Raw genomic sequence first — 16121 nt, 5'->3', positions numbered from 1 at the left:
AAATTCGTCTATTTTGCCGGACCTTTTCTACATATAATAGACAATTACCGAAACCACGTTCCGCAGAACGTACAGCACGCAAAACATAGAAAAAACTGTTATATCTATAGAAACATAGAAAAATGCGGTGTAAATACGTTGTACGGAACGTAATTTTTCTAATTGTCAAATGTAGAAGGGCTTGAAAAAGGAGTTTAAGAAAAGCGTAGCAACAAAGACTAGACCCACAGTTGATGGAAAAAAGTATGAAGATGCATACGAATGACATGAACATATGCACATAAACAAGCCGCAAATGAGGTATTGGGAATAAAAGAAATAAGTCAAGGAAGAACGAAATAGTGGTAGAAGAAAAGCCTAGGACACGAAATAAACGGAAAGAAGCACTCATACTTATTTTAAAATGGATTAGGATAAGTAGTGAGAATAGTGAAAAGCGAAAAATGTATACCAAAGCTATAAAAAGTACATGGTGTACTGAAGATTGGACATTTATAGAAAAACAAAGAAGAAAATCAATTTTTACTTCATCTGTGTTGAACGAGAGAAGTATCAAAAAGAATTACTGGCAGAGAAAATACCGGAATTGAACGAAGTACACACGTAAACTAGAAAGTGAAACAATAGAAATAACATCGGAATATATAAAGAAATCAGAATTTTTGTTGATTGTTTAGAAGAATTTTAAGCTAGTTAGTAGAAGAAGAATACGACGTTGCAACAGTTGACCTGATGATCCTGAAATGACTAAAGTGATTATCATCAAACACAGCTAAGAACCATCCTGATCAAACCAGCTTTCAAACAAAAAAAAAAAAAAAACTACTGAAATCAGTTCATCCCTTTAGGAGCTACATACAGAATGACACCAGCAGGCAGACAGACAAAGGCTTTAAAGTTATAACACCTCTTTTTTAGCGTCGGAGCTTAATAAAATGCACTCTCAGTTGAAGCGTTTCCAACTGCTGCTATAACTCACGAATTTATCTATCGACCAAAACCTGAACTTTCTCAATAATGTTTGGTATGACGGCAGTATTTCGACCTCAAGAGCGTGGTGCGCGTTCAGCGGATATTTTCCTGCGCTTGAACTCATTAACTTAAAGACGAATGTTTTAACGAAACGAATTTTCGCGGACTGGAAACTGCGAGTACCGAGAGTCGGAAAGGGATTCGTTCTTGAAGCCTGGATGGGTTTAGAAGTGTCTGGCTCGTTGCTGTGGCTATTTTCCAAAGTGTAATTAGTGAAAGGTGCAGAACCCCTATAAGAACGGACCACCTAAATACCGTTTTGGATTTTCTGTCTTTTTGCCTACTGATTTCGAATCGCCGCCCCCGAGCGAAAAAACCGTACCGCCGTCACGTGTCGTCGTACCGTTCCCGCGTGATTTCCTGTTCCAGTGTCGCCGCCCCCAAGACCAGGAGTAGCCCGTCCCAAAGGAAGTCATCGTCCAGAAGGGAAAAACCGTGTCGGACGTTTAATTCTTTTTGTTTATGATTTTTTGTAAAACCGTCTTGTAATAATTATTTGAAATTATTTTAACCGTAAGATTATTTTAGCCGTGTAGCTGGTGGCAGGGAATAAAAACCCGATTATTGTTAGTTTATCTACGTTTTATTTCTTGTTTCCGCGGTGCTCACTAGACCACCTGGAGATCCGTGTCTCCGGCTTCAGAGCAACCGCGGTGCTCCCTCTCCGGAGAGGGAGCTGACGCCCGAGTACTGCCGCTCCCTACCCAAGGCGCCATCCTCTGTGGCATGAAAGTGACCTCATAAGCCTAGGTTGGCCATACGTGTTACTATTTCACCGGCACTAGTCGGCCTAAGGTTTGGCATCCAGACACACCAGCCCCACGTGTTATTGGCGAAATCTGTTCATGTATTTCTTTCGTAGTTTTCCCTTCTAAAAAGAAGATCTGAATCACACTACGAACTGCAAGTTTCTCCATTTTTAAAAATCACTTGGTACATTAATATTCAGTTAATTCCTAAACGAAGAATTGACAGAATGTGTTGGTGATAGTGTAGAAACGTCAACTATGTGAAGCCCACTTGAAATCTACCCTCGTAAGAACTTGTCGATTAAACTAGCTTTCAAACAAAAAAAAAATGCCTTCAAATCGGTTCATACCCAAACAGAGACAAAGGGGTTCAAGTTATAGCACCCATATTTTTGCCTTGGAGATTAATAAATACAGTTGGTTTTGCCTACATTTCGGGCCTTAAACATAATGTAGAAAAGCTTGAAGAGGGAAGATTAACATCAACAAAGTTTAATGGACACATATACATAAATACGTTATAACTTAAGCACTTTGTAACAAAAGAAAAAGTCAAGGAAGTTCGAAATGTGGTGGACGAAGAGTCTAGAACACAAATTAAACGAAGAAAAGCAATCAAGACCGAAAAATGTAGATATATAAAAGTTTTAAGGAAAGTAAGAAAATTAGTCAGACAAACACTAGATCGAAAATTCCAAGGAATGAATACATACACTGTTGGTAGAAGATGCACTCAAGCATGAGTAATTATAGAACAGAGAAGATAATCAAGCGATATACCTAGTTGCCATATCGTGTCGTAGAAATAGATGTGCACCGCAGGTACCTAAGTATCTACTGTTTCTAACTTTTAAGATCGGAAATCTTGGACTGGAACAATTTTCTTTGGTGCCTGTCGAAAATATATAGTTCAAGTTTTTAAATCTTTAACAATGAAAATTGGGTCGGCAACACTCCATGGTCAGCTTGCATTCCAGATTTAACGTATGTTAGATTTCCTTTCCTGGTAATATATAAACGAAAAAAAAAAAATTCGTGCTTCATTCATACTCTATTAACCGCGAAAAGTTGTGAACTAAAAAGAAGTTATGTGTCCAGTGTAAAGGACCACAATATACGATGGAGGAAAGTATGCTCAAATGACCTCTTTTTGAAACAAATATTAATAGTTGTTTCTAAAATAAATCGATAATTCTTTAATTCACTCCACTTCAACTTTTTTTATATTTACAAATTTAATTTTTTTTATCAACTGAAAATTAAACAAACCCTTAAGTGATTTATATAATTGTAATCGTAATTTAATAATAATTTAATATAAATTTGCGTCACCAAACAGTGGCGTTTACAGAATTTCAATGTTTCAATGTGTTCTCACGATATAACGTTACGGACTGCCATCTGAGACCCTTGTATGCAACGAAGACAAAATACATATGTATATGAAACAACGACAAAATCAAGTCATGTCACAAACAACGAAGGACAAGATTCCTTAGAAACAAGACGACGAGCTATTAAAAGACTGAATGGAATATGGTAGCATAATGGAATTTCCTAAAGAGGAAGAAAATATGTACATAATAATATAATAACGTTATATTGAGAGGAAACATGGAAGCTAACAAAAACTGACAAAAAAACAAATAACAACAGTTGAGATGGACGTTCTCAGAAGATTATGTGGAATCTCGAAAAGACAACGAGTAATAAATGAACGTGTATTAAAAATTGTCATGAAAGAAATCACGAAAAAAAAAAGATAAACAACGAAAGATTACATTAAAACAGGTACTGAAAGAAAAAAAAATGAATAAGACGAAGACAATGTGGAAACAAGGGATTAAGAAAAGCAATGAGCGACAGAAATTTTACAGATATTCGATGTTAAAACTGTGAATAATGAAGCCAAACGAAGATGAAACAAAATATAACCCGGCATATAAGTAGTGTGAAATTTCGAATTCTACGTATTCTGGATATCACAAACATATTCAAATGAATTTAAATTGTCTCAGACTCTGACAAGATCATTTTGATCTGTCTTCACGTTTTGGAGTAGATGGCTGAAATTTGAGAAAATGCAATTTTAGTACTTTTTGCCACGTTTTCTACAATTTTATTTAGGTTACGTAAACGTAGAAACCCAAATTCAAGTTTTTCGTTGGTTTTAAATAATAATTTATGTTTTTCCCATCAGTAAAAAAAGTGTTGATGAAGTCGTAATTTTCGACAGTTAAAGGTTCTTAAAACTGCTTAAACATAACCTCACAGAAATGTTGAAGTGTTTTCTTAAATTTTATCTTTATTTTGCTCAAAAATTTTTTAACAGTATTTTATCAAAGCCAATGACACGATGTAACGTGAAACAACAATTTATTCTGGTTTCTGGTGGTTCTATCATATTTGTATTAACGCTCCCTGGTATTGCACTGACGACAAAATTTATCTTTCCATCTCACGTATGCCCTGACAAGAAACTTATGATACTCTGATCTAGCTTAGTTGGAGTGAAAACGTGATTTTGTTGTTTGAAAAATTTGGGCATAGTACGACAAGTTTCTAACACAATTATTACTGAATTTAAACTATCTTATGGTACATCTGCATTTAAGATAACTGAAAGTAAGATAGACATTTTGTCAAATTTTATTTTTCAGTAAATTAACGAAAACTTTTCTAGTTTGCTATAAATCGATAATTTAATTTCCCTGGTAGATAAAATATATTTTAGAACTAGTGGCATTTTAGAGATCTCACAGCAAATCTACGCGGCAATCTGACAACAATTTTCACAATCTCGCTCGCAATTTCATAAGTCTCGTCAAACCACATGAGACGTAGTGATTAAGCTCAGATTATATAATGCAACATTGAATCGTACCTTCCTAGAATGAAACTGGACGCCAAATTATGCATAGTCTAACCAGGTCTTAAAGTACAAACGGGTTGACGTATAGTAGGATTGAATCAGGCGAAGTGCTAGAATTATTTATTCAGTGACCTGTGTTCGTAACCATAACAACATCGCCTTCCTACATACTCGACGTTTATCAATGTTCATCTAACCAAGATTCGCTCACATTTCTAAGTTTTAGTAGTTAAAAAGATAAACTACTGAAAATTGAAAACTCTGTATACTTTGTATTATAAAATACGGCAGCTTTTTTTAATAAATTGTCTTGAACTGACTTTTTTAAAACATTTTTGACAAAATTTTTGTGTCAGGATGAAACGTCAAGGATTTTTGAAAATATTTAAAATGCCGAAAATGTTTCTTTATGAATATTTCCTCCAGTAATTATTTCTATAATGATATTAACTTGCCAGAGCAACTTTTGTCTAGGTAGAAATGCTCAATGGCATGTTACAAGTTCAATCGAAAAAAATTAAATTTCATGTTTTTCTAGTTCATGGTTAATCAGTGACATTTAGCAACAATGTTTCCATACAAATCTGCAGTTCGTTGAGCAGTGCCATCTACCAATAAGACGGCAGTTTTTGCGTGAGTATTAGCCAGTAAATCAACGATAAACATGATGAAGGATACTGGCCCCAAAATAAAGCCCTGCAGCACTCCAACAGAGATATTTTTATATGGCACCTATTTTGCAGAAAAAAACTAAGGTGAAGCATGAGAAGCCATGTCCAAAAAATTGTTCGTATTAAAAAAAACTTTCTTTGACCAATAATAATATACTCGATCATGAAACTACTGTTAGTAGATCACCGCTTCAATTTCTTAACCACATATTGTTTGTATGTCTGTCATTTAATTCCTTCTGTTTATGCGTAATCAAGTCTGGGCGCTACGTCTGGCAATAATTCTCGGAATTTCATAAATGTAGTCACACCACATCACACGCAATGATTAAGGTCGGATTATACGATGCACCGTCGAGTCTTACGGTCCCAGAATGAGATTGGGCGCAAATTATGCATGCTGTAACCGCGCCTTAAAGTACAAACGGGTTGACGTACAGTAGGATTCGAATCAGACGAAGTGCCGGAATTATTCAGTGACCTGTGCGCGTAACCATAATAACATCTCCATCGTATATATAAAAGGGAATCGAATCTCTTTTCAGATGCGCTTGGGGTATTAGTTTGCTGTTGTGGCCACCCTGGATCTACAGTTGGCCATACATCGAAGGCGAAAGGACTGTACCTGAAAAGGAATGTTATATTCAATTCATCGAAACGAACCACTACATCACTTTCGGAACAGCCATTGCCGCTTTCTATGTTCCCGTCACAGTTATGTGTTTTCTGTACTGGCGTATCTGGCGGGAAACGGAAAAGAGACAGAAGGACCTGCCCAATCTGCAAGCCGGCAAGAAGGACAGCAGCAAGCGGAGCAATTCCAGGTACGGACCGTTTTTGTTTAAACTCAGTCGGCCGATAAAAGTGTCCATTTAGACAAGCTCAACCTTAGAAACGTTGAATTAATTTCCTTGCTGTCTCGTTTTCTCTTTGTGTCGTTTCTTTTAATTTTAGACTAATGAAAAATTTATCCGATGCAAAGCCGAGTGTTTCCTTGGTAATATTGCACAAGATCAAGTCCATGCATGAATGTTATGGTATGTTATTGCAGTTGTGATTAATACCGTGCTTATTGTTATGACTGAACGTGCCCACAGTAAAACACAACCCGGCGCCTCCACCACAGTTTTAACCTCCTCACTATCACTGAAATAATAGTTGTGGAAATTGAATTCTTAATAGGGCCATTCCATACCAAAATAATAAATAAAATATTCTACTAGGTAGCTTTAATTTGACTAAAACGAAGTTTACATACTAAATTACAACTTTACTATATATGACATTGCATTCATTGACGTCATTACAGTGTGGCTGCGGCTGGCTGTTTTTAAAATTTTTAATATGGCGTTCTATGAATAGCTGTCGCATTTACACATTAAACGTGTTTACTCGAAGTGAGATTTAAGCCAATTGTGACAAAAAGTTTAACAGAGTCGAGGAAATTTATTACGAGTATCTGGTATTAAACATTAAAATACAGGCAACTTTACCGATGTATAACCAAAATTTCAATTTTTGTTGTAATTTCGATTGTTCTAGGATCTATTTAGTACTTAGTACAGCTATCAAGTTCAAAAGATTTAAAAGCGTCTTTATTTCAGTTAAAATCTCTTCTAGTCGTTTGTGGTTTAGTGCGTTTCTAGGACCACTTTTATAACCTCTTTGTATAAGATCAATGAATTTGGAGTCGTGTTGGAATATCCTCTCGAACATCCTTTCTTATAACACTTAGTCTTTGACAGGGTGACCTGATATCAACAAGGTATTTTAAAAATTATTCCCGTGCTTTATCAACTGTCATAATTTGGTGATAATTTGACAGTTTTGAAATTTATCCCAGAGAAACGGATAGAAATATTGGAATTCTGTAAACACAATTATATTAGCTTGGAAGCGGAAGATTAATTCAATATATTGCATATATGACGGCATCGTTTATTATTAAACAATTGTGGTAGTATATAGTACTTGCTAAGATAAGAGTGATTTTGCCAAAGACTAAAACCAGGTTCTGATCAGATCCCAATCTTCATAATTAGGACTTGCGAGTTCCAAATTATTAAGCCACTCCTATTAATATTTAATAAATCTCTTGAAACATGGGTTTTCCCTACAAAGTGAAAATAATCTAAGGTCTGTCTTGTCTTGAAGTCCGGTGATGTATCTAAAGTTGAAAATTGCAGACGGATTTCCCTCCTTTCAAATTTTTTTAAAATTTTCGAATTAATTCTACATTATTATACTTATTCTGTAAGAAAAGTTATGTATCAGCACATCAGAATGGTTTTTAAATTGCAGATCAACAACGACAAACCTTTCTTATCTTAGGAACTAGTAGCCCCGCCCACCCGCCCTTTATTTTTGTAGAAAGTATGTCATTTGGCAAAATCATTCTTATCTTAGCAAGTATTAGACCCGCCAAATCGCCCTCTATTTTCTTAGAGACTATGTCATTCGCCACAATCAGCGTTTTCTTAACTAGTACTTGCCCCCCCCCACCCACCGTCTCGTTTCTTAGAGGGTATGTCATCTGCCAAAATCAGTTTTATCTTAACAGGTACTAGCCCCGCCCACCCGCCCTCTCTTTTTTTGGAAGGTATCTCATTTGCCAAAGCCAGTCTTATCTTAGCAGGTACCTGGCCCGCCCACCCGCCCTCCATTTTCTTAGGGGGTACGTCATATGCCACAATCAGTCTTATCTTAGCAAGTGCTAAGTGAAACGTGAAAGTCCAAGGTTCTTTTAAATTTCCGTAAAAGCTTGAAAAGATAAAAAATCAATCAGGGGCTCCCCGATTCTTTGAAATTCTTAAAAAAAAGAAACTAAAGGAGTTCAAGATTCTTTTCAATTCTATTTTTAAAGACACTATAGGACTCAAGATTCTTTCAAATTCGTTTAGAAATTAAACCTAACAAGCTCTAAAGATTTTTTTCTGAATTTTAAGAAACACACGAAGACGCCCAAAGATTTTTCTAAATTCTCTCAAAAAATGTAAAATCTAGAGGCCCCTAGAGACTAGCACATCTAAGATGCTTTCAATTTCGTTCTAAAATAAACCAACATTGGACCCCTAAGAATCTTTTAAATTCTTTCAACAATCAAACATCAAGGGCTCTCAAGATTTTAAATTCTTTTTTTAAAGACACTTGCTAAGATACGACTGATTTTGGCAAATGGCATACTCTCTAAGAAAATAAAGGGTGGGTGGGCGGGGCTAGTGCTTGCCAAGATACGACTGATTTTGGCAAATAACATATCCTCTCAGAAAAGAGAGGGTGGGTGGGCGGGACTAGTACTTGCCAAGAGACGACTGATTTTGGCAAATAACATACCCTCTAAGAAAAGAGAGGGTGGATGGGCGGGGCTAGTACTTGCTAAGATAAGACTGATTTTGCCAAAGACTAAAACCAGGTTCTGATTAGATCCTAAGCTTCATAATTAGGGACTCCGAGTTCCAAATTATTAAGCCACTCCGATTAATATTTAATAATATAGTCAAGAGTAATTGACTTAAATATTTAACAGTAATAGTGTAATTGTGTTTGCACTATGTTTCTATTACGTTATATGGCAACTAGATATATCTTTTCATTTAGGTAATTTATGCAGGGTTTCTATAAATGATTATAGGGTCGAAGTAGGTCATGAACACGTGCCGCCTCTCAGTTTGGACCTTACTAAATGTCCAAGGGCGCACGATACCGCACGCACTTGTATAACTGTTTGCCTAAATGCTTCATACCTTTTTAAAAAATAAAACTAAATTACAATAAAAATAAACAAATTTATTACGATTAAACATCACAGTGAATGTTGAAAATCTTCACGATTTTGTTCTGTAATCCATTCGTCAATGCCCATTCAATTTCATGTTGCAACAGGAAGTCCTGACTGCTGAGGAAATTTTGTCAAAGATGTTTGCGGACTCTGGTCAAGTCGTCTCAAATCATCAACAACTTCCTCAGATACTGAAGGTCTTCCACGAGATTTCCCTTTATTGACACTGCCAGTTCGAACAAATCTGTTGATTACATATCTAATGTGAACCTCTAAGAATACACACACTCTTCGTTTACGAAGTCCCATTGCAATACTAGACATAACAATCAAAGTGTCTTGGTCAACAGAATAAACCATTTTCAGTATATTCGCTTCCTAGCACAACCACAAAATTTTCGTACGCAACCACCAAGAATTTTGAAAACGACTGTTTTGTTGTTTTGAGATTGGACCAATGAGAATTACTGTAATTCACAATTGAAAAACGTTAAAACAATAAAAACGACGACTTTAATGACAGGTTACAAATGACATGAATGACAAGTGACAAGTGAGAACTATCATAATGACATATAATTTCAGCGGAGCGGGATTTTTGAAATCCATGGCCAACTACGCCCTTAGAATCATTTATAAAAACCCTGTATTATATATTTATAGAGGATTTTTCACGAGTCATGGTGAGTCCGAATTACTTCAAAACGCACAGCTTTCTTTGATGCTTTTGTAAAAATTCAAGTGTTTTAACATGTTCTCATTGTCAGTTTGATTAACATTAACGTCAAATTTACCGTTTCCAAAAAAGAAAGCTAATTTATAACACAGTACTCTACGACTACAACAAATGTTCAAAATGCCGTCCTTCCCTTTTCAGCCAAAAATTATATGTCTAGGTGCTCTCAGACTATTTGGGAAACGTTCGGCACGAAATTCCAGTGATCTCTTGTATGTCAACATTTTAAACGCAAAATTGCTGTTTTGTGTCTTAAACATTTTTTTGAGCTGCTTTTCTAAAGAAGTTAGGCTCATTATCACTCTTGGACAACCCTGTATGTAAAACTAATTCAACATATATTGGTTTTACACCAATAAAATCGCGATTAAATGGTCTCGCTCTTCAAGCTAAAAAGAATCCTGTTTAAGAATTTCAATATATCAAGATATAAGGCGGCGTGGTTTTATTTGAGACGCACTGTATGTCGTAACATCTGCGTAAGCTACCCATAGCACTTTTTTTAATTTCTAAAAATTTTTCAGCAGTTAGTTAATTCTCCATATTTAACACTGTTTTTCACATTATTATAAATATTTCAGTCTTAATGCCAAAAAAAAAAAATGCAAAATTATCTGAAAGTCGCAAAAGTGGAACACGATCTTTGTTGTGAAAAATTAAGCAGTAGGAAAATAAGAATGAAAGGCAAAGTAGTGACTTTTGCAAAAAATTTTGACTTCTGTTAATTTTGAAAGGACAAATAAGAAAGATGAAAATAACATGATTTAAATTTTAAATTTCACTAAAAGGTTACTTAAAATAAAATATAATTAAATTGTATAGAATTTACAGCTTGTTCAGTTTTTAATTGGTACCAAAAACTGTAAGTTTTATCCAAGTCTTTCAGTATATTTTTACTTCCCGAGGTAAGGAAGTATTGTAGGTAATAAGGTCCATTCAACGAATGGCTACTTTTATGTTCTGTCGACGTTTCTTGACACATAGAGTACGAAAAAGTAGATCTTGATTTCCGTATGTCTGTCGTCTGTCAGTCTGTATTAATTCTTTCAGACAGATAATCCCCGAAACTACTGGACCCATTATTGTCAAATTTTATATGTATGTTAGGAATATCGTGTGGATGGTAAAATGCTTACCAAAATTTGTCTAATCATTCCCACCAGCAATTAGATGACATCATTTCAAAATTTGCAATAGTAAATATTATTTTAATTTTATAAAATAAGACATTCTTGTACTTGCAATTTAACTTTGAAATTTTTACAGTTTTGTCGAATAAATGTTTTTTAAATCTTATAAGATAATATATTTCTGCATTTGTAATCTATGATTTCGTGTTGAGTTTTTAACCTGGACATCCAGCTTTTTGGAAAAAAATCGAAGTCTAATAGCAACATTTTACAATTTAAGTTTGAAATAGCTAAACCGAATTTCTGAAACCTTGCATATGTTTTAGTGTTTTAAGAAACATGATAAACCGTTAATCAAAATTTATTCCTTTATGGCCTCCCCAAAAAATGATCACGTTGTCTTACAATTTTGCCGAATAACATCCTCCTGCAAATGTGATTGATGAATCCGTGTTGAGTTTTTATTGTAGCCATCCTGATTTTTTTGAAAAAATAAAAATTGAATAACAATATTGTACTTTGAAATTGCAAAACCAAATTCTCATAATAACAATTACTCCGTCAAAATGATATTCGGAACGTTTTACTTCATTGTAGCTTAATGAAGGTTTCCGGAGATAAAATCAATCAAATTTCATTTTCTTTTAACACAAATGCATTCTTTGATCCGCCGCTGCTAATACTTGTTATCTGAATGTCGAACTATTTCGAAATATAATCATAAATAGTCGAAGTTAAGCATATGCTGAGAACACATTTTTCCGTTCGTTACATTCTTTAAATATATTTCATTTTGTCCGTATTGGCGCCTCCGAGGATCGGGGGTGTTGGTGTGTCATTTACGTTACTGGTTTTTCTTTATAGAGGTTAGTAATAAAACAAAAATCGCAAAATAAAATTCTATAATTTTTCAAAGAAGCGGGATTTGTTGGACTGTACTTCAGAGGCGAGGGAAATTCTTGTCCAAATAACCGTCGACTATTTATTTTATTGTAAATTGATGTATGTAAAAAAAAATCGAGAAACAACAATTGTTATTAAGAATTCCCGGAGGCCACGACTGCAATAGCGCTGGCGATCAGACGGCAATGATCATCACTTCCCCAATGCCGAAGTCTGTTAATTAGTTAGAACTTTCCTTATCCCTGAAGCACAATTAAACAAATCCAGTTTCTTAGATAAATTAGAAAATTTAGTTATGCGAGTTCGATTTTAGTATATCTAAGTTAAACTATAAACAATTATGAACTATTTTTAAACCACATTGTTAAAAAAGCATGCTATAGGTATGTCTTATGTTTCAAATGAGTCTTTTTTAATAAATCAAATTCTCTATCTATCAGTTTACAAAGGTACCGTATAGGTATATATATTTGTAACAGTATTCAACTCCCAGAATGTTTTATTTAATCACTGGAATATGTAAATTGTTATATTCATTAAGTTTTTTGAGACATCATAAATCAAAACTTAGGCCCATAATAAGTTGCATATTTTGTGCAGGATTTATCTAGAAAAAATTTGAGAAAACGTAAATTTTGGTCAGCGCTTTATTGTGTTCATCAAAACTTTAAAACGTTTGCAAAATTGTAAGTAAAATTCTAAGATGTTGCTGTAAAATTTTATTTTTTTTTCCAAAAGCTAGAGTTCGAAATTAATAAATAAAAACAAATTAATAAACCACAATTTAAAAAATTGTCCTATAAAATTCAAACATGATTTCCTCTGTAAAATTTTTGAAAGATGTCATAACATTTTTAATACATTTCTATAACACACTTAATAGTGTGGCCAGATTTGGATAAATAAGTGAATCACATGTAAAAAATTGTAAAATTTTGAACCAATTACATGCCAAAACTCTAAATGAAGAAATGACTTGAAGTATCTTTCAAAGACGTTAAACATCATGTACGTTAAAAAAAAAGAACTTTGATAACAGTTTCAAAGTTGTCAAGCGTCATCCTTGTGAAATATTCATTAAGTGTCCTCAAGATTTTGTGAAATTGTACTTAGTATTTATATCTAAAATAATTTTGTCATTTGTTTTGGTTCTCTTTTTTCCTAGCAATCATTTCAACTTAGAACAAAATGTCACAACTTTTACAATTTAATAATTTTTTTTCCGAATGTTTTGGCGAATTTGTTCCATATACATATTAGAAACACAGTGTATATTATTTCAGTACAAAAAGTGTGTGTAACTTCAATTAAAAATAAATTTGATGATAACTATAGGAAATACGCACCTACAAATCCTTACAATTTTATTCAAAAAACCTATTAAATAAAACTCAAAATAAACGTGTCATCAGCAGATCCAATAATGAACAATCATATCGTTTATTCGTACATTATAAACGTATATGCAATTACCCTCACAAAAATTGAGCAATATTTTATTTAATAAACTTTTATTAAACGATCCTGTGCTGTTTGTGATGGAACACTAACAACCAAAATTGTTTAGTAGACTGTTATTTTTGTGTATCTCTGAAGGCTTGGGTTTTATTGAACGTTAAATCTTGAGCAGTCCGTCTTGCCTCGTCTTCACCTATCTCTACAAATTTTATGTTTATTTGTCTTAATAATTAAAGATATTGTCCTAAAACGTTTACAGCCAAAATCTTTCTACCCAGTTACTTAGTAAAAAAGTTGCGTTTTCAACCGTTTTTTATTCTTACAAATGTAGCAATTTTTCAAAAATAGTGATTGTGATTTAGTATGTAAACAATTTTATTTATCAATTAGAAAAAAAAAACTAAATTATTAAAAATGTATTTATTATAACGTGGAATGGCTTAACATGTACGTGTTATTTAACCCGGCGCCTCCACCATTTTCTTCCAAACAACGCTAATTAGTCAAGTTTCGGAGTTCAGGTTCACAACCTCGCCAAAAATAAATAAAATTCCTGTGCGGAAAGTTCGCACAACGTGTATGGTTTTCGAAAATTTATATTCCCAACTTAGGGTATCAAGCACCCTAATTTATTCCAAGCAGAAATTAGACCCTAAGCGGGGAGGTTATTCGAAGTCCCATCATAATTAAGTCTTCATTGTATATTGTGCTAATTTTACATCTTCTCCTATTTAATGGTGATCTAAGCCTTATTATCCACTCGTCTCGCTTTATGCATTCAGAGATTTTCCACTCCCCTATCTAATTACGAATAATGTGAACTTTTTGCTCAATTAATTTTCCAACTAATTAACTTACTAGGTATGCAACTGATTTCCCGAAGCCGAGAAAGCTTTATTTATACAATTTTATGGCGCACATTAATTATAACGACACAGGCACTTCTCGGATAAATTTATATTGATTAACATCCAGGTTCTTGTAGCCGTATCTTGGCATCGAGAAGATCTTCAGATCTACTACTACGTTCTGTAGTGACTTCCCAGCATGTAAAATTAGCTCCTTAAAACACGCTGTAGTTTCAAATGCGCACGGTAGAGTCGTTGGGGCAAGCTTAAACTTCATTCTGCACACGGGTGACAGTAGAATGCAAAATTAAATTTTAAAAATGCAGAAAAGGGCAAAACAAAATGCAGCAGTTTTATTTTATTTAAAAAAAATACTCTCTCAGTATTAAATTAAAGACGATTTTGTTTCGACGATGAAATAACAACATCGTTATTTTTTTAAGACCACTGACATACACAGAACACGTTAAAAGTATGTACTTCAAATATTTTGACTTTTTTTAAGTTTTGATAAAATTTTTAATTGTTTCACAAAGTTTTATTAAACATAATTCTCTTACAAACGAAGGTTTTCCCAAAGTAAAAAAAATGTTTTATCCTATATGCTAGAGCGTGTTTTCAAAACAACTTTATTTAACTTTTTTTTTTTAATCTCTGCTATTTATTAGTAGATTGACAGTAATTTGCAGCACTACGGACGCATTTTATTTAAAATTGTTTTCCGTTTGTAAAAACAACTAATCTGTTTTTCCGGTTTTTTATACCGAAACAATTTATATTTTAGTTAACGTGTGTTAAATTACTTTTACGTTTATCGTTGACGTATGTCCATAGTCCTTTTAACATTGATTTGACATTTAAATTGATTTTAAATTGACGAATCGTGATAACACGACGTGCGTTTGGCAGCCAACTCCAAACGTGAAAACGATTATCTTTAGATTTGTTTTTAAATAAATTGTTTTTTTTATTTTCAAATCAAAATTATAAACTACCTACAAAATATTATTATTTATAACAGATGGAGAATAGAAAATTTGTAACACTCTAGGGCAAATTAATTTTGGTTTTTTTTATTTTCAAAGCAAAATTATAAACTAACTACAAAATATTATTATTTATAACAAAATGAAAATAGAAAATTTGTAACACTCTAGGTCAAATTAATTTCCCATTCATAAGTGGTGCACAAATTAACATCTGTTGATGTAAAGCACATTAAATATTTAATACGATTTTCTGCATACTTAATGTGTTTTATTAAAATGTATAACGTTGCCGAAAAAAATTCAATTAATATTAATAAAATCGTTTTTTCGTCAAGTAAAATTTTCCAGTTCATAAAAAACCATAATTTATGATTTTCATTTTTAATCACAGTTTGTTTTATTTATAAAAACACGGTTCCTCGTTTTAATTTATAAGAAAGAAAAAAGTTCGGCTTTTCTTGCTGAATGTTTATGAAAACTTTGTGAAATATGTTTTGCCAAATATGATTTACCATCAGATTTCAATGTTGAAGTTTAATCTACTTTAAACTTATTAAAGTACAGTAACTCTTTTCGTGTAGGGGAAGCTGGGCCAAAGTGGTGTTTCATAAGGTTTTATGGATGCAGTTCTCAGCATCCGAAAATGCATCCTTGACAATTTGTGTAACATCGTCCATAAAAAATTCGATTTCGAACTTAAAAGTGCGAAATTGAGCAATTTTGTTAGAATTTTGTTTTATTTAATAGACGAGAGAAGACGAGATATAACATACATTTTCATATGATTAGTTAAGGTTAAATTAGTTTTCATGTTTATGAATTTGGTGCCTTGTGTGATTTTTTCCTCGATTGCGCCTAGTCAAGAAAGTCATTTTCGCACGTAAAAAGTGTACTAATTTCACAATATCAAAATTTTTACATAATGTGGTCACTATTTTTGACATTGGGGTTTCAA

At 33.4% G+C, this 16121-nt stretch overlaps 1 protein-coding gene across 2 annotated transcripts in view; it reads left to right on the top strand.

Annotated features, from left to right (window-relative positions):
• LOC135129290 (muscarinic acetylcholine receptor DM1) overlaps positions 1-16121 on the top strand; it is a 136310-nt gene that overhangs the window by 89596 nt on the left and 30593 nt on the right. For both annotated transcript variants that reach the window (XM_064056454.1, XM_064056455.1), the window contains exon 4: positions 5870-6148. In XM_064056454.1, coding sequence (XP_063912524.1) covers positions 5870-6148 — 279 coding nt within the window. The remainder of the gene's footprint in view (positions 1-5869; positions 6149-16121) is intronic.

The sequence above is a fragment of the Zophobas morio genome, unplaced genomic scaffold (assembly GCF_036711695.1).
Source record: "Zophobas morio isolate AGI-343-1 ecotype UQ-CSIRO unplaced genomic scaffold, CSIRO_AGI_Zmor_V1 ptg000014l, whole genome shotgun sequence".
In the NCBI taxonomy this organism is placed as follows: Eukaryota; Metazoa; Arthropoda; class Insecta; order Coleoptera; family Tenebrionidae; genus Zophobas; species Zophobas morio.
The sequence above is the reverse complement of the archived record's forward strand: the minus strand, read 5'-3'. Positions and strand labels throughout refer to the sequence as shown.